This window comes from Epinephelus moara, chromosome 5 (genome assembly GCF_006386435.1).
Source record: "Epinephelus moara isolate mb chromosome 5, YSFRI_EMoa_1.0, whole genome shotgun sequence".
NCBI lineage: Eukaryota > Metazoa > Chordata > Actinopteri > Perciformes > Serranidae > Epinephelus > Epinephelus moara.
Window position 1 is genome coordinate 33,959,100 of NC_065510.1, and position 25,266 is coordinate 33,984,365.

General features: G+C 39.7%; 1 protein-coding gene across 2 annotated transcripts; it reads left to right on the top strand.

Moving 5' to 3' along the window:
• Positions 1-2: 2 nt before the first annotated feature.
• Positions 3-25,266, top strand: acox1 (acyl-CoA oxidase 1, palmitoyl). 2 transcript variants are annotated; one of them, XM_050043554.1, is made up of 14 exons: positions 3-243; positions 3,844-4,003; positions 7,972-8,132; positions 10,255-10,362; positions 10,581-10,700; positions 10,822-10,937; positions 13,299-13,468; positions 14,033-14,195; positions 14,825-15,015; positions 15,807-15,986; positions 18,084-18,189; positions 19,057-19,200; positions 19,590-19,796; positions 22,375-25,266. In XM_050043554.1, exons 1-14 carry the CDS (start codon positions 135-137, stop codon positions 22,423-22,425), a joined length of 1,986 nt encoding a protein of 661 aa, XP_049899511.1. In that variant the 5' UTR covers positions 3-134; the 3' UTR covers positions 22,426-25,266. The 2 variants fall into 2 exon arrangements, with proteins under 2 accessions (XP_049899511.1, XP_049899510.1); XM_050043553.1 differs by lacking the exon at positions 7,972-8,132 and adding an exon at positions 5,805-5,965 and having other exon boundaries at positions 4-243.

Here is a 25,266-nt window from a genome sequence, read left to right on the forward strand (position 1 = left end):
CAACTGGAGGAGGCCGAGTCAGGAAGATCCTGCCACACCAGGTTAAGAGGTTGCAGGCAGGAGGCAGGTTATATAAGTCGATTCCCATCATATTTTTTTAACTACTAATATTGTTTTCAGTCGGATACAGAACCATGAATCCTGATATTTTAAAAGAGCGGAAAAACGCCACTTTTGACGTCGAAAAACTGACCTACATTTTGGATGGGGGCCCTGAAAAGACCAGGAGACGGCGAGAAATTGGTGAGTTTGAAATGTTTTCTCTGCCCGTCTTGTTGTGCTTGTTAAAACTGACACCAAAAACGTATTTTGGTGATGATAGTGATACTTGCTAAGATAAGGAGCTAACTCAACAATGCTCTCGTCGGCTGTTTGCTATTGAGTGGCTAGCAGCTCTCCTGCCAACGGCCGCAAGTTCACCTTCTACTTGTCCTGAAGTTAACCACACTTTTACGTGATTTAAAAACTTATCTCATCCTAAAATCTGCATAGGGTGGTAATATTAATATTAGTGTGCTAGCGTGATTTAGCGTGTTTCAAAGGTAAACTCGGCGTACGTGTCATGTGTCACACATCCTTGCAGTATTGTTCAAAGTTGTTTAGTGTCCAGTGATGTAATGTTTACCAGCGGGTTGTATTGTATTAACAGCCGTGGTAGAAATTACTCAGATCAGTTACTCAGTATTGGCACAGTGTAGAAATACTCTGCTACAAGAAAAGCTTTCAAAACTTTACTCAAGTTAAAGTTTAAACGTATTAGCATCAAAATATACGTTCAGTGCCCAAAATTAAAAATACTCATAATGCAGAATGTCCCATTTCAGAATAATGTATATTATATTAATGGACTATGGTCTATTGATTAATATACACTTATGATTTTAATGCTGGAACTGGTAAAGGTGGGGCTTACTTTAATTTCTTGCTGTGTAGCTTTATCCAACAATAATATTAATATTTGTTTAAATTATTCTTGTATTGATAGTCTGAATCTGCAAAGTAGCTAGTTACTTATGTTATCAAATAAATATAGTTTAGTAAAACTGCAATATTTCCCTCAAAGATGTAGTGGAGTCAAAATATCAAGAAGCATAAAATAGATATACTATGTAAAGTACTAGTACCTCCAAATTATACTGAAGTGTCATACTTGAATAAATGTAGTAAGTTGCTTTCTACCACTGACAACATCCATATGTATGTTTGATTTGATGTGGGCAGAACTTAAAAGCAATTGCCCACATGACATCTGTCTTGGTTAAGATCAGGTCATGTTAAGTCATAGAAAATTAAATATCATAATTATTTTTTACAGCTACTTCAAGTAGAGAGAAAGATAGAATGTATACCAAAGTGTGTCAGTGTTTATACACTTCTAAAAATGTGTTGTAAGAGCCTTATTTCAGATATCTAATTTTCCATGTCTGTATATATTCTTAAAACAGCATTCATGTATTTGTACATTTTGTTAAAGCTTAAGGTGCAGGTATTAAAACTGAAATTTACTAGGGTCTCAAAAAGAGGACCTTTTTCATTACCAGTTATTCTGAGAATTTTCTAGATTAATCAATTAATGTTTTTGTCTGGAAGCTGTTAAAATAATTGTTAAAAATGTCAATCACAGTTTCTCAGAGTCCAAGATGATATTTTCAGATGTCTTTTTTTGTCAAACCAACAGTCCAAAACTCAACGACATATAGTTCATAACCTTTATAAAACCAAGAAAACCTGAAAATAATCACATTTTAAACCAGAGAATTTGGGGATTTTTCTTTCCTTGAAAATCACTCTAAACGATTAATACATTATCATAATAATGTCGCATTATGTTTTCATCCATTGACATACTGATTATTGAGTTCACCAGAGCATTTCAGTGAGAAAAGACTGATGTACAGTGGATTGCAGGATGTTGAGAGTACCAAAGGAATTGTTAAAAAAAAAAAAAAGGCTCCTTTTCTCGACACAGGCCTTGCAGGCATATATGATACATTTGGTCTTGAAGTGTGGACTTTGCAGGATTCATCTCATCCACTGTGAGACAGCTACTGCTGTCCTGAGGGGTATTCCAGAAAGCGGGTTATGTGAAAACTCAGAGTAAGTTAACCCTGAGATGAGGGAAACTCTGAGTTATCCGTTCCAGAAAGAGAGGTAACTGAAACTCCGAGTCAGTTACCATGGTAACAGACTCTGTGAACCTAACCTGCTCGCTGACAGATTTTCTTCAATAAACCCTGAGTTTTTCTCTGTCTCCTCCCTCTTACACGCTGTTTCATTTCCTCAATCATTCAGTCCGTGTCAAAGCTTGTATCGAAGCGCATTAATTAGCGGACATTTACCATCTGTCACAGTCTAAATCCTGCTGGATATTAGTTTGTTACTCAGGACTGTCTTAAGTTATTGAATTTATGCACATCAATCATTTCTTTGGACATCGGTTTTTGTCTTAACATTCAAATATTACACAGCGAGAATTCATCCTCAGCTCAGAATCAAACCTCTGTCCTTTTTATATTTATTATTTTTTATAACACTGTGCACAAGGATCAGACTGTCAGTCTGTTAGAGCAGCTCCCAAATGTTTATTGCACATAATGTGTAGGTCTAATTATTTAAATTTTAAAAATCGGTATGAAGCTTTAGACACGTAGTATCAATGACTAATGATCTCTATCACTGATGTCATTGGTCGCACTGATGGAACATAATTCCTATAGCCTAATATTGGGGATTATATGTTAATATTTCTGAGTGAGCAATGGTGCAGCATTTCAGTGTCTTTAAATTTACTACATTTGTAGCTGAAATAAAGTCACTGAATGCTGTTGAGTCAAGATACAAATAGATGTGCAACATTTTAAAATCTACTGTATTTTAACCTCAACGTCTTTTCAAGTGCAAATCACCAAACATATTATTACTGGGTCAGACTGTGAGTTTACAGTCATGTCTTTATGTCTTTGATCTATAGCCTAGCCTATATGTTTTAAATCTTCCTATTTTTCAGTTGCTGCCTCCTGTGTTTTTCCCCATCAGATTAAATCTGAACAAATATATTATTATATATTATTAATATAATGTAATGTATCTACAGCCTGTCTTTTATTTACCTGTTGCCATGGTGAATCGTGGAGTCGGAGCTCCATTGATGATGGCTTTTTATTGTTGGTTTAACTCAGAGTGAACATACTCAGAGTTGACTGAACTAACTCAGATCAGCTGTTCTGGAACCGGATACTCAGAGTTTCCCATCTCAGGGTAAGTCAACTCAGAGTTCAGGGTTAGACTCAGAGTTTGTTGAACCTCCTACCTGGAATACCCCTCTGATCATGCATGGATGCACTGTGTACGTGCCAGTAACATTGTGCTTGTAGACCTAATGGGAAAAAGGACATCCAGTTGGCTTCAGATAAAAAAAATAACACTATGCAAAACTATGTTTGCAATAGTTTTGTTGTCTTCATGTCATTGTATTTATTGTTATGTCACGGTGTTCATAGCTTGTGTAGCCCAAAGTCTGTGATTGTTGTCAGCCAGGTAATGTTGTCAAACAGGAGGAAGTTGTGGTAATAATAAGCCACTGAGTATGGTAACTGATGGTCAGTATTTAATTTTTCCAACAACCAACTGCATGTACTTGTTTTTTTAACTTAATACACAATTTCAAATCTTGATAGACACTCACCAATTTCGTACACATTTTCATAAATGGGTACTCATACACACATTTTAACAGCCTTTTGGAAATGTCCAGTTAAATTTTAATATATGTATTGTATAGACTAGCGCAGCTGTTTATACTAAAAGATATATTTCTGATTTAATTTCCACTCTCGACTGTAGAGACCATGGTTCTCAACGACCCAGACTTTCAAGAGGAGGATCAAAACTTCCTGTCCCGCAGTGAGCGCTATGACCAGGCTGTTAGAAAAAGTGCCCAAATGATCCTGAAGCTCAGAGAGTATGGCATCGCAGACCCAGAGGAGATCTACTGCTATAAGAAGTATGTGGTGAACAAGTTGATGCGTGAGGCAAACAGTCAACTGGCTTACATAATGTGATTGCAAGGCAGTCAAATCTGCTGTTAAGAGAGGTAGACATGGGGCGTTGGTGGCTTAGTGGATAGAGCAGGCTCCCCATGTACAAAGCTGTTGCCACAGTGGCCCGGGTTCGACTCCAGCCTGTGGCCCTTTGCTGCATGTCACTCCCTCTCTCTCCCCCCCCTTCATGCTTGTCTGTCCTGTCAATTAAAGGCTAAAATGCCCCAAAAATATATTTAAAAAAAAAAAAAAAAGAAGACAGAGAGGTAGACACAAAAAGCCTGTGAGAAAAGGGGATTATGTCCCTTAAAGTGCTCAAAATACAGATTGCAACTATTAAAAATTTTGAGCTCTGAGAACTATACACCATGATACCTCAATGTGAGAACTTTGGCTCAAGGAGATACACTGTAGTAATGTGTGCTGTTATCACTAAAATCATGCTTAGCAAGCAATGTAAGGCACTTAACAGTCCAGTTATATACTGTTGTTTGTCCTCAGTTTGATGCTCAGTAGCATTATCCTGGTGAGGCACACAAGGAGTGTAAGCAGGGTCAGACATAAGATATGATACGTGTACTGCCGGTCATTTACAATGCAAATTTGATAGAGGGAAGAGGTGAACAATGAAATTCTGTTTTCCAAAAGCTAAAGTTAACAAACACAGTATGTACTTGTTAATATATTTTTGTACCTATCGACTTTAAAATGTCTTATGTCTTTTAAATCAAACTTTTGTCTTTATCAAGGGTGCACATTATACGTGATATAATCAAATAATATACCTGGATTGTTCATTAACTGACATGCAGTGTACAAATTGACATAACCAATGTTTATTTCACATAGCAAAGGCTATCATGATAAAGCTTGGGCACCATGATATGCGATGGATAATTTTAACATGTTTGTGGTTCCAGTTTCACAACTGTCTTGTAACCTGCATCGACTACTAAACAACTGGATAGTTTAGAAACTTTATGGTGGTAGAACAAAATTCAAAGAAGCATTTAATTTTGTCTTCAGGGAAATTGTGTAATATAAATTGTAACTTGACTAACAGTCTACTCTGCCTTTGGCCTCGAGGCAAACATATACCGTCGGAGCAAAGTTCAACACAAGATTGGGTTAAAACTGTGTCAGAGGGTAGGCAAGCTCCAAGCTTTGAGCGGCTGTACAATGACATGCAGTGTAAAATGTAACCAGTTTTCATTGCATATTGCATGAAGTGTAGAGATTAATTTTTTTACTGTCGTCATTTTAATTGTGGCTGCTTGAGGGAAAAACAAAGTGAATGAGTGTAGGTCAATGGAAAACCTACAATGGGTGACAAATTAAAGGGAAAAAACAACATGAAGCCAGGTCACTACAGCCCTCCATAACAACTTCAGTGGTCAGTGCCAAAACTGCAGAACTCTGTTGGAGGGGTGAGCACCATTCCTCCACAAGATATTCCTTTATTTATATACATATTATGGTCAATATGTAACCTATATTTAACCTGGTAATCTCACTGAGATCTCTCGTGCAAAAGAGATCTGAGTACAGCACATAGAAACTGAACACTGAATAACTCTCCAGTCGACAGACGGGCACGTCTGAACAAGTAATTGAATTGTGAATGTGAGATAAACATGAACCTTAGCCATAAAAATCAGCCTGTCAGTGAAGAACAGTGAGTCAGCGAATACAGTTGTTACACAACAGTTGTGTAACAGCAAGTCTGACCTCAGGTTGTGTATCCTATACCTTTCCTCCACCCAGTATGATTAGAGGCAACTTCCATGAGGCCTTGGGGCTACACTATGTGATGTTCATCCCGACCCTGTACAGCCTGTGTGATCCTCAGCAGTCCAGGAAATGGTTACCTCTGGCAGAGTCCTTCAAGGCCTTGGGCACATATGCCCAAACTGAGCTGGGTCACGGTCAGTCCTGGACTTAGCCCTTGACATATCTATTCGCTTGTTGTTGAAGGCCCAGAGTCAACTTCATCATGCTGTTATAGAACAAAGTGGCATTGGTGTTTTTGACTCTTAAGCCAACGTGACATTTGGGGCTGGAAAAGAGGCCCGTTGCAGCAGTTTTTGGGTACTTTTTAGTACCAGGAGCAGATCTGTTGATTTCCTGTACGTGTTTGACAGATCCAAATCATGTAGAAAAACTCAAAACTAGTTGCATGCGTGTCCTAACAATTATGTTCATATTTCACGTTTTGTTCTAACAAGAGATGGTGATTGGTGGCTGGTTAAGTATGTAGAGCTGTATTATTAACATCCCTTAGCTAGTGGTTGTCCCTTACACCTTCAGAGTTGTATTAGTGTCTTAAAATAAAATGTGTTAGTTTTCTCTAGTCTTTTCCAAAACATATTCCCATCTACATTAGGAAGTGCTACTACTTTCCTACTCACAACTCTCTAATTCCATCTTAATGTCATAACAATGCACTAATGGTGCTTGTGTGCATTTTGATTGATGTGTCATGATTACTTTCCATCTCTTTGCAAATGATGAACTCAGTTTCTAATGAAGTCTAAATCAGTGATTTAGTTGTAATTATGTGTTCTGCCTTTGGTTTGGCTGTTGACATCTTGAGTTGCCAGAAACGGTGAAGAAGTTGTTCTGGTGTGTGGATCAGTAGGTAGTGCAGACTGGAAACTGAAACTGGTCAAAACATCAAAAGCAAGAGCAACAGTACTTGCTGCACAAATATGTGGTCTGGGACCCCATAATGAGGCTGAGTTCTAGCTTCTGAATGTCTCTTTGTAATCCAAGAGAATGTAGGCCAAACCAGCTATTGTTTGTTGCCCTGCTGTAACAAAGTCAAGTGGATGTTATTAGGAATTTGTAGTTTATCTGTGCAAACCTACACTGAAAGTTTAGAACCAATGGCCCCATCTTTAATGAACATTTTGTTCACCTGTGTTTTGGCAGGTTGGACCAGCACTAGGTCCAAATCCAAAATAACCCAGTACCAAGTAGTATCGAAACTTCTCCAGTCAAACTATATCTATGTTTGATCCCTTTCGTACCCATACCTAGAAAAAAGTGACTCCTGTATGGTCTTGCCCACAGCCAATCACTGCAAGCATCCTTAGATTTAATGCCACGTGTGATTGGCCTACTACTTGCAGTTCAGTGTGCAGAGCTGCCACCAAAACTTTCAAAAGTATGACTATACTACATGTCTGTCTTGTGGTATTTTACGCAAATACCCAGTCATCATGGGTATGGAAGATGACTTAATCAATAAGATCAATCAAATTAGTCTGCTAAAAAACATTTTAGAAGAAAGAAACCTTACCTACCCATTAGTACCCAAGTCCAGGTTTTATATATATCTTTATTGGGTTCAGTGAAAAGTTCAACCAAACATTTTTGTGACTTTCAAACTGTATGTTGCCAGACTAGTTGAACATCCAGGTAGTGATGAACTAGAAGTTTACATGTGATGACTTGGTGTAGAGAAATGTAAGAGGCAGCTTAATCAGGTGCGTGTTTGATACAGAAACTGAGAACTGGCTGAGACTAAAGTGGTGCACACACTTTGAGGTATTCAGACTCATGTGGCGGATGAATTTTATTGCTGCAGCTTCTAAAAGACAGATTCAAATAAGTGGAGCCAAATGATGAGCATATGATCAAATTAATATGCATGATATTCTCACAAGCTGTTTTAATTTGTCTTTTTCACTTCTATTACTGCTTTCCTGTGCACTCTTCTTCTTTGTTTGAACCATATTGATTCTCACCCCTAATCCATCTTATGGATTTTTGAAAATGTGTCCAACATTCTCTTTCTCATTCATCCTGTATGGTTCAAACTTGCCATAAAATTACTTCTATCAAAAAATTCCCATGGATCCTCCTACCTGCCCTTTCTACATTACCACCTGCTTTTCTTTTCCGTTTGCCCCTTTCCTGCGTGGCCTAGCTGTGTGCACCCAGACAGGCCAGAGCCCTTGGATCTCCATCTGGGGATGTTCCTGCCCACACTGCTCAACCAGGCCACCCCAGAGCAAATGGACCGTTTCTTCATGCCCGCCTGGAACCTAAAGATCATCGGCACCTACGCTCAGACTGAGATGGGCCACGGTAAAATGAACAGAGAAGTCCAAAATAACAGGCTTGTGTAGGCCTGTCAGTAAACGGGGATTATTTGGTTGCTTTTCACTGCTATTGGACCCCAAGATTGTGTGGTTATGAAAATGTTTACTCGTGTCTTACTTTAATGCAAAAACAACCTGGTGCTACATTTTAAAAACTGTGATGCTTCTTATGGTTTAAAACTAATGTTGATGTAGTTAGCACTAATATGTGCTTGTACTAAACTTACCTGTGTAAGTTTATTGTCTGTCTTACTTGCTAGTGTTTTTAACATCCTTTACATCATATTTTGCCCATTTTTGTGTAGAATACAAGTAAATTCAGTTGAGTAGGGAAAGCTACACAAGTAGCAGACACATTGTAACAAATCCCAAATTTAATTTAAGTTTAATCTGCTTCAAGTTAACATGATGATGAATATGGGGTCCTCATTGTAGCAGAACTATTTGTTTGTCAAGAAAAGGGCTATGAAAACTGAAAACAGGGTGGTCAACTGCACACGAGGTTGAATAATTAATCTCTTTTACCTAAGGGTAGTGGATACTCACAATTTGGCAATCAAGTCTGAAATAAAAGACATATATCATAAAGCTGAACCTGTCACTTAAAATCACTGAGTGCCAACTGGTGGTATGACCACTGTCTAGCTGCTGAGACAGTGCAGGCAGAGTAGTGCAGACAAATCTCTACACACATTTGCAACTGGCCACATGGAGCCAACTTGTCACATGGAGCCAACTTGTTTGTGTTTGCAGCTCTTGGAGCGAAATATTTAGGCTTTTCAGTCAATAATGTCCATGTACGCATTTATAGATTAGTTCTACCTGCGTAGTTCCCACTTGGTACATGTCTACAAACTGTATGATCGTCCTGCATCGTGAGGTGAACAGAAGAAATGCAGAGTGAACTTGCGTGACTAACCGATGCTGTGTGGTGGGTCATTCACAGTATATCTTGAACAACAAGTTAGGGGCCATTTAAAATTTGTGTGCATGCCATGATTGGCCCCCGGGCCAGACTTTAGACATGCCTGCTTTTATGTATGCATTCACAGATTTGTCAGCACATCAGATCTCAATACACTTACCATTCTGAACAGAGATTTGGAGATTTATTTTATACATTTACAAATCTGAATAATACACCCAGACTCTGAATACACATTTGCAGATTCCTGTACACATTGACAAATTTCAATATACATTAAGAGATTCTTTTACACATTTACAAATCAGATCACGCACACAGATTTGGATACAGCTACACAACTCTCCTCTCACGTTACCAAATAGTTCTGCTACAATAATGGCCCCATAGATGAACACAACCAAAATAGCCATTGTAATCATCCATTTTGTTGAATAAACTGTGTGGGAGCGCCACTTCTTTAAAGTGGCAGTGTCAAATATTTCATATGGTGAAATATATTTACGAACTGTCTGACCGCTTGTGACCCGCTGTGTGAGAATAAAGTTGCTAATTAAATTTCCCTTTGAACTGCATGCCCATACCTCCTAGTATAGAGTCTGTCACTAGCTGTCATGCTTCCTGACTCCTGTTTCGACCCTTCTCATGTGCTTTTGACAAAACTGTTTACTTTACTAACAACCTTAGGTGGTTAAGTTTGTTTTAGGTTGAGATTTGTTTTGATTGCAGACCAGTATACCAACACACATTCCAGTTTAAATAGGAACGTCCTGCTTTGTTTGTTTTAGGTGCAAATTCTGAGAACATCAAGCAAATGGCATGACATAGATACAGCATGAATTGTGTTATCCTCAAATGTAATTTTTGACACGTTTTTAGATCTGTCAAACACCTACAAATTCACTGCTTTGCTCCTTTATGTTGGCTTCATCCATTCTTTCATTTATAAGTGTTTAGATACCTATTAATGCATATTTCAAATTGTCAAGGGCTAAACATTTTCTATCCATTATCATATTTGATGTTTTGATTCATCTTTTTTTTGGCTTGTATGATTGATGCTAAACATTTGTTTAAGTCATTCATCTTTATCCTGTTCATGTCCCACCAATTCATTTTTGCTTTTCAGCTGTATTGTGTGTAAATGTGTTTGGCGGGGCTTTGACATGTTGTCTCTCTCTAGGCACACACCTCAGAGGGCTGGAGACAACAGCCACATATGACCCAGCCACGCAAGAGTTTGTCTTGAACAGTCCCACAGTCAGCTCAATCAAATGGTGGCCTGGAGCACGTAAGTACATTCACATTGTCATGTCTCTGCAGAACTGGACCGAGAGTTTTTTCGCAGCCTGGATTTGGCATAGTGTCAGAACCCCTGTGAGCATAATGTGTGTTGTTTTCCCAAAGATGTTACACTGCTTTCTTGTTGTTCTTCTGTCATGCTGAGAAAACCTCATTGACTCTTAGAACAAACTAGTATGAACCCTCTTACTCTCCCTCTCTTTCTAGTTGGAAAGACTTCAAACCACGCCATTGTTCTAGCCCAGCTTTACACTCAGGGAAACTGCCACGGTCTGCACGCTTTCATCGTACCCATCCGTGACATGGACACACATGTACCCCTGCCAGGTAACCACCGTCTGTAAAGTCTCCTTGGATGTGGTGTTTGTGGTAAAGCCAGTCGTCATTTACCTTCCTGTCTCTGCCTTCCTTTTTTTCAGTCTGTGTATTTTTTCTCTGTCTCTTTCAGGAATTGTGGTTGGAGACATCGGCCCCAAGTTTGGCTTCAATGAAGTTGACAACGGCTTCCTGAAACTAGAGAACGTACGAATCCCACGGGAGAACATGCTGATGAAATACGCCAAGGTGATGTGACTTTATTTGAGTTGATATTTTCCCTGAGGTCAGTTGGGTACAAGTTTATGAGATAGTTCTTGTCATCTGAGATTTCCTCCTTTCTTGTTAAGGGATCGCTGTCAGTGTAACTGTACCTGTACGAACACCAAAGGACAGTTAGTGTCCTTAACATCATTGTTTATCTTTTTGCCACTAGGACATATCCTGTTCTTTGCACATAAATGAATCATTAATAGCAAAAACCTGCACAACTGTGTTTGTTTACCAAATTGGGAGGGATTGTTGCATTGTAGTAATGTCATAGTGTCACAGTGTCATAGAAACAAAAGAGTTAATAAAATTATAGATCTGCAAATGTCATGCATGTTTAGAGTCATTTGGCTCTGGTGGCTTTAGTCATCAGCATTTACATTTTCTTCTCAATGAAACTCAAACTAAATCTTTTATATGCATGAAGTAATCTACCTTTGACCATTGCTCTTTGTCTTGATTGCATCATGTTAAAATACTGTAATACTGTATATGTAATGTAGTAATGGTGTATATTAGGCTTGGGCTTTATCTATATTTTCATATCTCTCCTAACTGGAGAGTTCACCTTCTGAATTCAAGTTTCTCCATTTCACTGAAGTAGGACTTATTCAAACTCAACAAAAACAAAATAAAGCTCTACAAGACTGTCTTAGTTAGTCTTGTTAGCCATTCAGTTAGTTAGTCCACTGTTCAACAATCACCAACTCTGGTTTGGTTGAAATAAACCCTTAATTCACCAAGTTGTAAAAATGTGCTGTTTTCCCTGTGGTTTCTCTGCTGGTGCTAGCAGCCTGTTAACAGTCCTATAACATTATCTCCACAGTTTCCCTGATTCCTAATTTAACTGCCTGTTCCACCAGTAGTGACTGACCTCTGTTAGTGTGATGTGCACTAAATACAATACATCCTCAATACAGCATCTCGGTATGAGTTTAATAAAAAGACAAGTATCTGTATTTTGCATAGTATCGAAACTCGAACCCTTGGAATTTTTTAAATACCTTGGTATGCTGTAGTCAAAGTCAAAGTGAGCTTTATTGTAATCAAAACCATACAATAAGCAATTGCACAGTAGAACAAAATTACGTTTCTCCACATGCCAATGTGCTGGTTTGTAAAAAACAACATTTAACATAAAAAGTAGAGCACACAGACAGCAACAAGTTCACCTGAACACAACATAGACAGACAGTAGGCATTACTGCATACACATAGACATGTAGATAGACACTGACAGACAAAGTATTGCACAGGATTTTTCAGGTATTGCACTTAAAAAAAGTTATGCACAGCTAAAATACTGTGATACCGCCCAAGCCTAGTGTATACACACTTAGCTGCCAATTTATTAGGTACACCTAGTTAAAACGGTTGCATTTTAATACAACACTCAGTAAATGCAGTAAATCATGTTAGGTTTTTGTTGAAACTGTTTCAGAGGGGTTTTTATTCAACTTTGTTGTCATTTTAGAGGATGCCATTTGTGATGTTGTTGAACTGTAGTTAAATATACAAAGAGATGTTCTTGTTATTTAGCTAACCCTCAGTGATATAAATGGGGTGGCCAAAACAACAGAACTTTCTGTCACAGTCGTGTTGAAATTTAGCCTGTTTGCACAGTTCAAAGCTGCAGATCACTGAGTGTGCTCCGGTCCCTTTTTTCCCATTGTAAGTTTGTCGGCCTCGAACTGAGAAGCACCTGATTCAGTTGCATACTACTGGAAGATGCATTGAGAACCTGTTTAAAATAAAAACACCTGTCAGTACAGTTCAACAGTACCACATGACCACTAAATGGTCCAGCCACAGGGTCCTGATTTCTCCTTAGTCATTATTTCAAGGGCCACACATTTTAATAGTTTCAGCAGCATACTTGCGCTTGGCCATGTCTTCAAGATAGTTTGACGTCTCTGTCAAGTAGGTGTCCATCAGTCAGTTACTCTACAGCAGGAAATGGCACTTCAAAATAAAAGCTATGCGCCTGAAATTCACTGTCCTCCGAAATAAAGTGTTTTTTACAAATTTGACATGTTTGCAAGTCACTTGCGGTCCATTCAAAATAGACCCACGACTCACTTTTGGGCCGTGACCCACCAGTTGGGAACCACTGCAGTAAGTTGCATCAACATCTCTCCTTAACAGTCTCATAAACCAATCTGAACATCACAGTCACCACAAAAGTAGCATTTATTCCAGGACTGTTGTATAAACTATATAACTTTGTCTAGGTGTACCTAATAAACTTGTGCAATAATAAACTGAGTTTATATATAACTTTAGAGTGGGGCTCATGCTCCTGAAGTATCAGCAGTTAGAATGACTCTGTCTCTCCACCAGGTGGAGCCAGATGGAACCTATGTGAAGCCACCAAGTGCAAAGCTGACCTACGGCACCATGGTGTTCATCCGCTCCATGATCGTAGGCGAGTCAGCCCGGGCCCTCTCCAAGGCCTGCACCATCGCCATCCGCTACAGTGCTGTTCGGCGCCAGTCTGAAATCCGGCCGGGGTCAGTCAATTCATATGTATTCACAAAGGCACCTCAGCAAACAGCTGCAAACATTACATAATGCATAAAAGTTGCAAAAAAAACCACATGAACACGCTTTTTTTTGCCAGAGTGTTAAGAACATTTACACGAGGAAAAGTCTCAAAAGACAGAATGAAAAATTAGGAATAAATGAATGTATTTAACTCAATGGTAAATTTCTTGAGCAAGAAAACGAAACAAAAAGTTCAGGTAAGTTATGTTTGTTCCCTAAGAACGTGAGTGTTTATACAGTAAACCTATGGACCAGGTGATGTGACATGTTATAGAACATAGATAACTGAAGAGGGACAATAGGTCAGAATAGAATAAGGATATTTATAATACCTTGATAGATGATAACAGAGCATTCAACACATAAAATAGGTGTCTGAGTTTCACAAGTGGTGACATTATTTCAACAGGAAATGGAAATAGCAATGGTTTTGCCATGATATGATCTCTTACCACATCCCCATGTATCAAAGGGAAGTACAACTTCTATGTGATACTGAAAACTCAAACCTGTGTGTTTCTGTCCCACAGAGAGCCAGAGCCTCAGATCCTTGATTACCAGACGCAGCAGTACAAACTGTTCCCTCTGCTGGCTACGGCCTATGCCTTCGCTTTTGTCGGCCAGTACATGAGGCAGACCTACCACCGCATCAGTGAAGGCATCAACCAGGGGGACTTCAGTGAAATGCCTGAGGTACTGACTGGACACACACATGTAGGGTGTGATCTAAGGTCAATGATGACTGACTGACTGACTGACTGACTGACTGAGGATGATGCACATTGACTTAATGGGTTGTAGATTAGTCTTTCGAGGTATTTTGAGGACGTGTGGTGAGTGTGGTAAAAGCAAAAACTGTTTAATCATTGAAAAGCCAGCATGGTCAGTCAGCGTGTAAGCGGATGTAGCTTGCAAGCTCTTCAAATCAAGTACTACAGTTATTCTGCAATATACTGACTACACAGGCTTTGATCCTTCTGTCTGTGTGGCTGGTTAACAGGTTATCTGATTATACTATTTACTACCTTCATTTGCTAGCACCATTTCCATTTTGTTGTAAAGAGTTGCAACTTCTAATTAATTTGCAATCATGTTTAATGTATAATAATAATAATATATATATTTAAACTACTGTATATATCAGCATACTACATACTGAATCCATACCCCATAGCCATCACTGACTCTTTCTCATGTTTAGGGCAATGTTGTTTATGTCATTTGAAATTGTCAAAGCTCTTATTTTTAAAAAGATATAATTGTCACCCAGTGTTTGGGCTTGCATTAAGCTTTTTTCACTGTCTTCGCCCTCCAATCTACAGCTCCATGCCCTGTCTGCCGGTTTGAAGGCCTTCACCACGTGGGCAGCCAACTCTGCCATCGAGGTGTGCCGCATGTCATGCGGCGGCCACGGCTACTCTCGCAGCAGTGCCTTGCCGGACATTTACGTTGAGTTCACCCCAACGTGCACTTACGAGGGAGAGAACACAGTCATGATGCTGCAGACTGCGAGGTAACTCGTCACACAGAAACGCATACCACCACAAATGTGACACCTCATCCGGTCCGAGTTCACAGCCTGCCACGTTCTTCACCGATCTCTGACTCAGACATGTGTTAGAAGCACCTTTGTAGTATGTTGACTATGAGTGCTCATACAATGAGAGAGATGTTAATACTTTACTTTACTTTGCTTTTACTTTACTTTTTAAGTTGTAACACTTAACCTTTAAAATCTGCTTAGTTCCTAAATTGCACAGTTTTTAGTGCAGAGACTCAAACAGCAGTGCTTACACTGATGTACACACACACACACACACACACATTTAGCTTTTTCACTCATCAATTTTGTCACACGCCTAAACAGAACGAAAGCAAGAAAGACACAAATAGCGACACATTCAGACATAAACATTCGCCCACTCAGCAGCCTTATCATGCGATAGATGCAGTGGACACACCCACACTCCTCCCACAGCAAACACAAACACAGATGACACTTTATATGCCTACATGATAGCTGTTGTAGTTTTTTATTACTAGTACTATAAAGTTCAGCGATGTAGTTATAAACCAGACTTTGATTTGGTGTTAATAAAAAACTGGATAATAACTGGATACACGAAGATATTGTTAAAAAAAAAAAAAAGAAAGAAAAAAAAGAGAGATGTCTTTATTTCTCAACAGTACCACAAGTAATACTGCATTTGGCTACAGACTGTGAACACACATAGTTTAACAGCTAGCTTTTGCACCCATGTTTCAACCCTCACCTGTCTGCCTCCTCAACTTTTGTTTCTGCAGATACCTGGTGAAGAGCTACCGGCAGGCTAAGGCAGGACAGCAGCTGAGCGGCATTGTGTCCTATCTGAATGAACCAAAGCATCACAGGGTCCAGCCCCAGCCCGTCGCTGCCAGACCAACTGTGGTTGACATTAATGACCTGGTCAGCCTGGTAGAGGTCTACAAACAACGAGCTGCCATGTAAGAGACAACAGCAGATATGACTTAGTTGTTTGGACTTTATTTAATACCGTTTACAACTTCACATTCTTTTCTACATTTTCATTGAATGCATTTTTGATATGTTCTGAATTAGTTACTTAAACCTTGTTTTTTTAAGTAATTATATTAGTATCCTTGGTCAGTGTAGTGTTCCTTTGACCCCTCCTCTCTTGGCTCGTGGTTGCAAAATGTAAATATTTAATATTTATGAAGTGCTTGAAAGATGAGGGATAGACACACTGTCTGCTGTTTCATCACACAGTTAGATTTTTATCCCAGGTATTGGTGCTGGCCAGAGCTGCAGCTGTCAACATCAATCATCCTGATCAGATTTCCAAAAGACTATCTGCCCAAATCTGCTGTTCTGTGCTGAACCATATTTATGGCTTTGTCCTTTTTTACTGTCACTTACATGACATGCTGCCCTGCTCTCATCCCTGCATACTGTCAGCCTTAGTCACATTTAAATTCATTTGGCAGTCAGTGTCATCTGTGTGGGGAGCACAAACAGCGGCTAAGCCAGTCTGGTGGAGGGCGACAAAATGTGGCCTGCCAGTTCAGACATTAGAGGGATAAAGGACGATGACATGTTAGTATTCATTTCCTCTGTGTTTCTGCCATGTTCCCTTCAACCTACTCCCTCTTTGAATGTATACTATGCTGGATTTTCCTGAAAAACAATGTATAGAGTCATAGAGAGGTAATCCCTCTTAATAATCACTTATGACTCACACTTGTGCGGTGGTGTATTTTTCTGCAGAGACTCTGTCCTCTGCCTGTATTTCTTATTTTCTTCTTTTTTCCTGTGTTTGGGTCGTTCATGGGTGTGTATCCCCACTGCACTCAACTGAGGTCACGGCTTTATATAAAGGTAGGGACCAGGTGCCAGACTGTAAGCAGCAGGCATCCAAGAGACACAGCACTGAAAAAAATACAGTGAGGCAAAATGCTAAATGTGGGGTTGTTTTTTTTTTTCTTTCAGTTTCCCTGGCGAGCATGTTTACAAACTGTAATTGACAATCCTGCATGGTATACATTTAAAAAAGATTTGATTGATGATAGTCAATGTGTGAATAGACAGATTGCAGTGGTACTAAGTGGCGCAGTTTTGTTTTAAAGCCTCCATGCCAGAGACAGTCGTGGCCAGAGGCATTATGTGTTTGGGTTGTCTGTCCGTCCATCTGGTCCATTCTCATAAATGCGATATCTCAGAGCACCTTGAGGGTATTTCTTCAAATTTGGCACAAACTTCCACTTGGACTTGAGAGTGAATTGACTACGATTTGGTGGTCAAAGATCACAGGACCTCACAAAACATGTTTTTGGCCACAACTCAAGAATTCATACACAAATACACTGCACTGTGACATCACAATGTTCTGCACAAACTCTTTTCTCAACATCATAACTCAGGAACAGAAGAGGAAACATTTGGTCAGATACTGAATCGTTGACACTAATCTTGGCTGTCCATCTTGAAACTGTGCTGATTGTATCAATCTGCTGAGCGAAAGATGTGTGAGAAGCATCCACGTTTTAGAAGTTGAAGCTTCTTTGCAGCAACATCCATATTTAAAGCATTGTTTACTGTCATGGCTACAACTTTGTGTTCTACCCTGTTCCTCTGGTATTCCACCGCAAGCTCAATGTTTTGGTGATAATGAGCTCCAGGTGATTGTCGTTGCACCATGTGACAAAGCTCTCCATCAGTCCTCTGTAAAAGTAGTCTCTAAGCGAAGACAGCATGTTTCTCACTGGAAATTATACGTGTCAATATAGTGGAAACTTCTAAGAAATACACTTAATACCTAATATTACATTCCTTCAAAATCTTCACTACATATATTATATGAGTCTGGACAGACATGGATGTAAACTGTAACTGCAACTTGACTGGTTGGTGAAGGCATACAACATGCAAGGCACTAATCCTCATTTAAGTAAAGAGACAGCTCTTGTTGTACTTATAACCCAAAGTCAAGATAAATGTGTGTCGCCATGTTGTATCTTAATGTTTTTAATTCATTTATATTGATGACATTGGTTAATGCAGGTGATGTGTGTGTGTGTTTGTAGTCTAGTCGAGTTGGCAGCAAAGAGCATCCAGCAAGAGTTACAGCGCAGGAAGAGCCAGGAGGACGCCTGGAACAACAGTGCTATTGACCTGGTCAGAGCCTCCGATGTAAGTTCAGTTCTGTGTGTGCGTGATCATGATCATTACATAGTTTAAAGGGACAGTTCACCCCAAAGCCATGACATTTTTTTCCTGTTATCTGTAGTGCTATTTATCGATCTAGACCATTTTGGAGTGAGTTGCTGAGTGTTGGCGATATCAGTTGTAGAGATGTCTGCTCTTTCTCGAATATAAGGAAACTAGATGACACTCGCCTTGTGGATCTCAAAGTGCGAGAAAAATACTTTTGAAAAACTCAACAGCAATGTCTCTTTCCAGGAATCATGATCTGGTTACTAAAAATAATCCACAGACCTTGTTGTCAGCAGTTTCATGCAGGAACTAAACCCGCCAACTGTATCACTGCTTAGAAGGAAGCGTGCATCCACTGCTAGCTCACCTAGCTAACGTTACAGCTCAGCAGAGGAGGATTCCACAAATGTTTACATCTCATGTTGTCATGAGCAGGAACCTCTTGTCCATGAGTAGATGCATGCTTCCTTCTGTTGGCAGGTGAGAGAAGGCAGACATCTCTACAGCCGATATTTCCAACATTCTGCAACTCACATCAAAATAATCTAGATTGATAAATAGCACTACAGGTAAGAGGAACAAAAATATGTATATAATTTTGGGGCGAATTGTCCCTTTAAAGCTTTCCATAGCTTGTGATACACAGATCTGGCTCAGACTTGTGGGTAAGTGTAGAAGTCAAAGCTGAGCTCAAGCCTAATATGTTGTTGCGATGCTGCCTGAAGTCAAACTCAAGTCCTGCTCATGTTCATCTCATTTCTTCTTTTTCTGTCCCTTTCTTTCTTGTTAGTTGCCTTGAGTCTCATTCATGCATTTACCTGTCCCCCTGTCTTGTGTCTCCAGGCCCACTGTCACTATGTCGTAGTGAAGCTCTTTACTGACAGGCTGGGGGAGATGAGTGACACAGCGATACACTCCGTGCTGTCGACCCTGGCTCTGCTGTACGCCCTGCATGGCATCGCAAACAACTCTGGAGACTTCCTACAGGTCAGAACAATCATCTATCCAACAGTCAGTGGTTAGTCTTATTGCAGGTGTTACAGACAGGTTGTGCAAAACTGCTTCACTTAATTGTATACTCCCAGTGCTGTCAGTCAGTTTTACTGTCTGTCCCTCTTAGTCTCTGAGCTCACAAAATGGGGTCTTTGTGTGGGATTTGTATGCCTGGGTGGCTGGTGAACTTTTTGCTGATTAAATAAGGCAAATTAGATTTTGTTTTATCAGTTGAGTTTTAAATTGAAAATAAAAACAGAAGACTTGCTTTATGGGACAGTTGGACAACCCACTGTCTCTACTGTCTGTTGTCTCACTGTTAGAGCAGCTGAGTGAAGTCTAGCAGCACATTTTCATCCACATCTGGATCTGTTTTATTTCAGGCCGGACTGCTGAATGTGCCTCAGGTGCACCAAGTTTCTGTTCGGATCAAGGAGCTGCTGTCTCAGCTGAGGCCCAATGCTGTGGCACTGGTGGATGCCTTTGACTTCCACGACAGGAGGCTGAAATCCGTCCTGGGACGATATGATGGGAACGTCTATGAGCACATGTTTGAGTGGGCTCGCCGCTCACCCCTAAATGCCACAGAGGTCAGTCAGGGTCACTGGGGTGAAATAATAGTAGCAGTGTCATGTCAGAGGTGGCACTGATCAGTAATCTTAATGGTATCTCCATCCAGTCTGTTGATAATTATAAACTGTTGGGAATTTGTTCGGACAAAAGTCTCAACTTTAAATACCACATTGATTATCTTACAAAGAAATTTAAATTCACATTGGGCTCTCTGCACAGGCTAAAGTCGTGCTTTTCCATGGCATCAAGACAACACTTAGTTGCTGGCCTATTTCTGACTCAGATTGATTTTGGCGATACTATTTACAGGTTTGCCTCACTGTCCATCTTGTCAAAGCATGACCCTCTGTATCACTCTGATACTACAGAGATACCTGAGGTATATTACTAAATCTAGCTTCAGGGCCCATCATTGTACCTTGTACAGCGTGGTAGGATGGTCATCACTCACTTTGTGTGGGTCACAACACCATTACATTTTAGTCTATAAGATCATCTAAGGTAACTTACCTAAGCCACAAGTTTTTGTCTCTGTCACACAAATGGCTTCAGTTTAAAGTGCCTTTTACCAGCATAGAGACCTGCAAAACAAGTCTGTACTACTACTGTCCCTGGTCCTGATTTGGAAAATGATGTAAAGTGATCTGTCCTGATTATCTAATATTGCATGGCAGGCCACATAAAGTACATTTTGAAAGAAAATCTGCTGCCCATTTAAAGTTGGTTGGCCACGATTGGCCCCCGTCCCAGACTTTGGACATACCTGCCTTAGGGCCAAACAGGCTACTCACAGGCCACAATGTACGCTAAATACTAATAACAAGAAAACAATGTAGGTCTTACGTGGACCCCAGCGAGTTGAGCCTGCTTCTTGCAGTCAATCCACTGGTTACTCAACGGCAGTGCTTGCTTGACTGGGTGTTCGGGATGGGCTGGTCCTCTTCTGTTGAGGCTAGGGATGGGTACCTTTCACATTTGAACCGATACGGTACTGATACCCGGTACCTGGGAATCGGTACCGGTACGCAACGGTACCTGTTTTCGGTACTGTTTTTTGCATGTATGTGTGGTAAATAAAGAATATTTCATTTAGAATTTTTTTTTTGTCAAAACTAACATTTATTTCTCAATATCAAACAGGATAAAACAACATCTAACACTGTTTGTAACATAATATCAAAAGGTAGCCTATATAATTGACTATGCAGCAGTTCTTTTTATTGCACAAAATAAACCCACTCCTACTACCTGCTATTCCTCCTCTTTCCCCTCTGGGAAAAACGTGTGTGGGGGAGTGTAACGTTAAAGTTAGAGAATACGAGGAAACGAGCTGATAATGATAACTAAGGCAAGTTTAAATGCGAAGCTAATGTTAGAATGACCAGAACAAAGCCCAATCATCTTAAACACTAAGCTTATTAATTACCTGGAACCGATGTAGCTGATGCCCCGCTTAATCACCGTCGTCATCATTGAACGTTAATCCCACTTCTTCTGCCCCGATGCTGGCTGCAGATGACGACGAGCCGCTAGCCTTAACTTTCAGGCTATCAAATACTGTGCAGTCGTCAGCCTTTAAAAACACCTTGTGCTTAACCAGGTGCTTCCTCAGGTTTGAGGTATTTCTGTAGCTGGCCTTGCATTTTGCGTCGCAAATATTGCAACGCGTGTAGTCTGCATCAGACTTTGAGATATGGAGCCACACCTTCGACCTCTTTCTCTCAGCCATGCTGCATTGTTGATAGCTGCCACTGACGTGATCACGCTCTCGTGCGTACAATGCTGCATTCACGATAGGCAGTGAAAACGTCACTCCTCCACTCTCAAAGTCCCAAGGATGCGTTCAAGTACCGAAATGTGATACCGTTTGATTTTACGTGAATCGATACTCGGGATTACCGGCCGAATTCGGTCGGTACCAATAAAAGTACCGAACTCGGTACCCATCCCTAGTTGAGGCTAATGTGGAATTCTTTTTCTTTTTTTCTTTTTTTTCTCAAGTGAAGGCATTAGGCTTCTGTGACAGCATGCCACTCTCATGTGTCCTCATCTACTCTCCTTGGTGTCTGTTTTCAGACAGGCTCATAAGACACAAGACCCACCCTTCTGATGGTTGGCAACCAATCAAAAATAATAAACATGATCATAACAGTAGCGACAAATAATTCTCAATCCAATTCTTAATAAATAAGCATTTTTAACCTTTCAACTTGTGTGTTGTGTCTGTTGGTGTGAGGAACAGTTTAATATGGCAGGGGCATAACGTTAAACACCATTAGTCTTTTGGTATACAGTATATTTGTGGGACTTAAATGCTTCAGGTTCTCTGTGACTTAGCTATACTGCACCAAGAAAGTCCAGGTGGGGTCACATTAAGCTGATCATAGTTTACAGAAATGTATGATTAAGTGACTTAAAAAGCTTACTTTGACTCTCTAAACTTGCTCTGTTACATTTTTGCACTCTATGGCCAACCACAATCATTTGGCATCAGAGGAAGACAACTGTCTCTGTGAGATTACATAAGCATGTCTGACTCTGGTCTTGTTCATTATTTCATTTTAACAAATGCTTCATTCCTTCTTTCCTCTACAGGTCCATGAATCCTTCTACAAGTACCTGAAGCCCCTGAGGTCCAAACTGTGAGCTGACCCCATCGCACCTCGATTTCTGGCTGTGACCCTTCAGCTCTGCATATATAGGAACAACCTGAACTGCATCAACCCATCATATCAACTCCATGATGGCCATCACTGCTGGTATTTACCAGTCTGATGAAATTTAGCCCTCCCTACTTTATATGTTGTCAAGCTGAACACCGTAATCAGCCTCTCTAAAGGCCCTGGTACACTTTAGGCTGCTCTTTTGGGTGATGGGGGATGATGGAGGGAAATCAGAGTGGGCTGTAAACAGGGAATGGACAACCTTAAATAATCTAAAGACACTGTAATCATTAACCAGGATTCAAACTTTATCTGTAATCTTTAATTAAGTCATTATTTCAAGCAAAAAAGAAAAATTGCTTCAAGAATACTGAAAACAAAAGAGTATTTGCAGTTTTAGAATGCCATGTTTTCTACAGAGAAATTCCATTGTTTGGTAGTATTTCATTTTCCGCCATCTTTTCTTCACTTTCTGCTGTGTGCCTGATGGCTCCTCTGTGTGAGCCAGCCAAGATGAAAATGCAGTCTCTCTCTTTCTTTTTCTAACAAGAACAGAATGTTATTATGAAGATTACATAATGTTAGTTGTTTAGGAACAAACCAATAGCAAAATCAGTTTTGGTTGTTTCCCCTGACGACAAGGACCAACATGTTATTTATAAAGACCCTGTGCTGTTTGTCATAATTGTTATCGAAGAGGCATTCGTTTATCCATGACGGTTATCAACCGCCGCAGGCATTAAGAAGGAAGTAGACAAGTCTGTGGCAGCCCACAGTCATAATGTAGTTTTGCACTGGATAAGCAGACTTGCAAATTAGAGCAGATGTCAAACAGAAACATTAAGTGACGATATAAATACAGTCCCCTGTAAAATACTGTGTCAACACCATTTTTAAACAGGAGATAAAACCTCTAATATACTTCAAGATACTTCAAGACTCCGTATTTTTTCCGGGTTTTTCAAATGGAAATGCTCACTCAGCCATTAGCAAAAAGCAGTGACGTAGGTTAAAACATAATAGTTATATCGCTCTCTTTAAAGCCGTCAGACTCCAACAGAAACAGTTATTTTACCTCACAGAACACAGGAGTTGCTGGTGTACCGCTGCCTCAACCAGTTATTCGTGTTATTGTTTGACTTTTGGATCCGAGCTAACATGGCGTCCACCGCAGTACATTGCGTAGCCTCCGTGCTGGTTTGGGTTGGGGGTTAGAGGTACATTAGGCAGGCTGGGGTGTTTATACATAACATGTCATCATGCAGAAACCTATGTCTGGTCACATGGGAAAACATTTTTAGAGGTGTTTTGGAAAATAGCATTTTGACTCTAAAACATAGGCTCTTTGACTAAAATTTGAATGTTCAGATTTAAAAGGAACACCACTGGAAAGCTGAAGAATTATATAAAAACCTTGAAAAAAACAAAACAAAATAAAATTATGGGCCTGCCTTTCAAATACAACGCCTTAAAATCAGTCAAACTGTTTGTCTCAGTTTTAACTTAATACTTCACCCAAAGTGCATGCTTTTAGTATCAAATACTCTCTCCCTGTAGGTTGCTTGAATTCAGTGTTCTCCAATGCTAACAAGTTTTTACAAGATGTAAAAACACTTAAAATCCTCTACTTGCTGTATTTCAAGTTAAAACCATCTGCCTTTACTCTCAGCCCCACCACCTGTCACATCTCTTGCTGTATTAAGGACAAAATTGTCATACTTTAATGATCCACTTCACAGATACTAGTGTGAAGGTTATATACCTTATTGTACTCCACTATTAGAAGCTGAACTCAATAAAGAGAAGAGAGGCCCATCAAGAGACCGTGTATGTGAGACAGTGGAATGATTTACTAAGACTTACCAGAGAGAGTTCTCTGTCGAGCCGTGTGCTCGATCATTTCAATTAATGATAACAACAATATTCTGTGTGTCCAGGTGCTTCTGAATGTGTTTGTGGGACAGAAAGGTGTCTGCAGATAATGGTGAAGTGTGTCAAATGTGTAAAAAGCACCTGTGAGGACAGGTAGTGTGGATTTCTGACAGCGATTTAGTGTTGAATTAGGCCACATATGCACTGTATATGTGGATAAATATTCTCCCTCCCTGCTGTGTGGGGTTGATTTATTATAAAGAAGGGTAAAAAAAAACCCAGCCAACATCTTCATGGATTCTTTTTCTAGTTTTTATTTAAGCACATTTCTAACTAGAAACTTAAATAAGTCAATCGTTAATATACTGCTTTGTTCAAATCCTGCTGACTGAATTCATCTGATTCATGTATGATGAAATATGTGTAAACTGGATAGGTCTCTTATTTTCCTTTTTTAAGATTAATGCAAACAAATACAACAGTTTTAGAAAAACCTGTAATAAACTGACTCAGCAAGCATGAGTTTATTTTCCTCATGCAGCAATCAAATCCAACTGACTAAATGGTAGATAGTAAGGCTAGTAAATAAAAATAGCTACAGAGGGACTCTCTGGTGACTAACGACATGATGATGACAGAAAGAGCTTTAATCTAAAGCCTCACTAAGAACTGTGAAGATGATTTGTTGGATAATTATGTGCCTGAGGATATTATCTTTTCTTGTTGTAATTAAGTGAGAATGTTCTCACAAGGCTCGTAGTATTTCATTTATGTGTTTGTACAACTTCTAATCCGTTAACTTCTGCCGCAAGGGCGGGATTATGAATATGTAATGACTAAGCTCTTTGTTAAGCATATTTTTGTGATATTGTTTGATTGAATGATAATGATTTTAATAGTTGGTTAATAATTTGACCTGTAAGTTATATTAATAAAAAACATAATAATCATG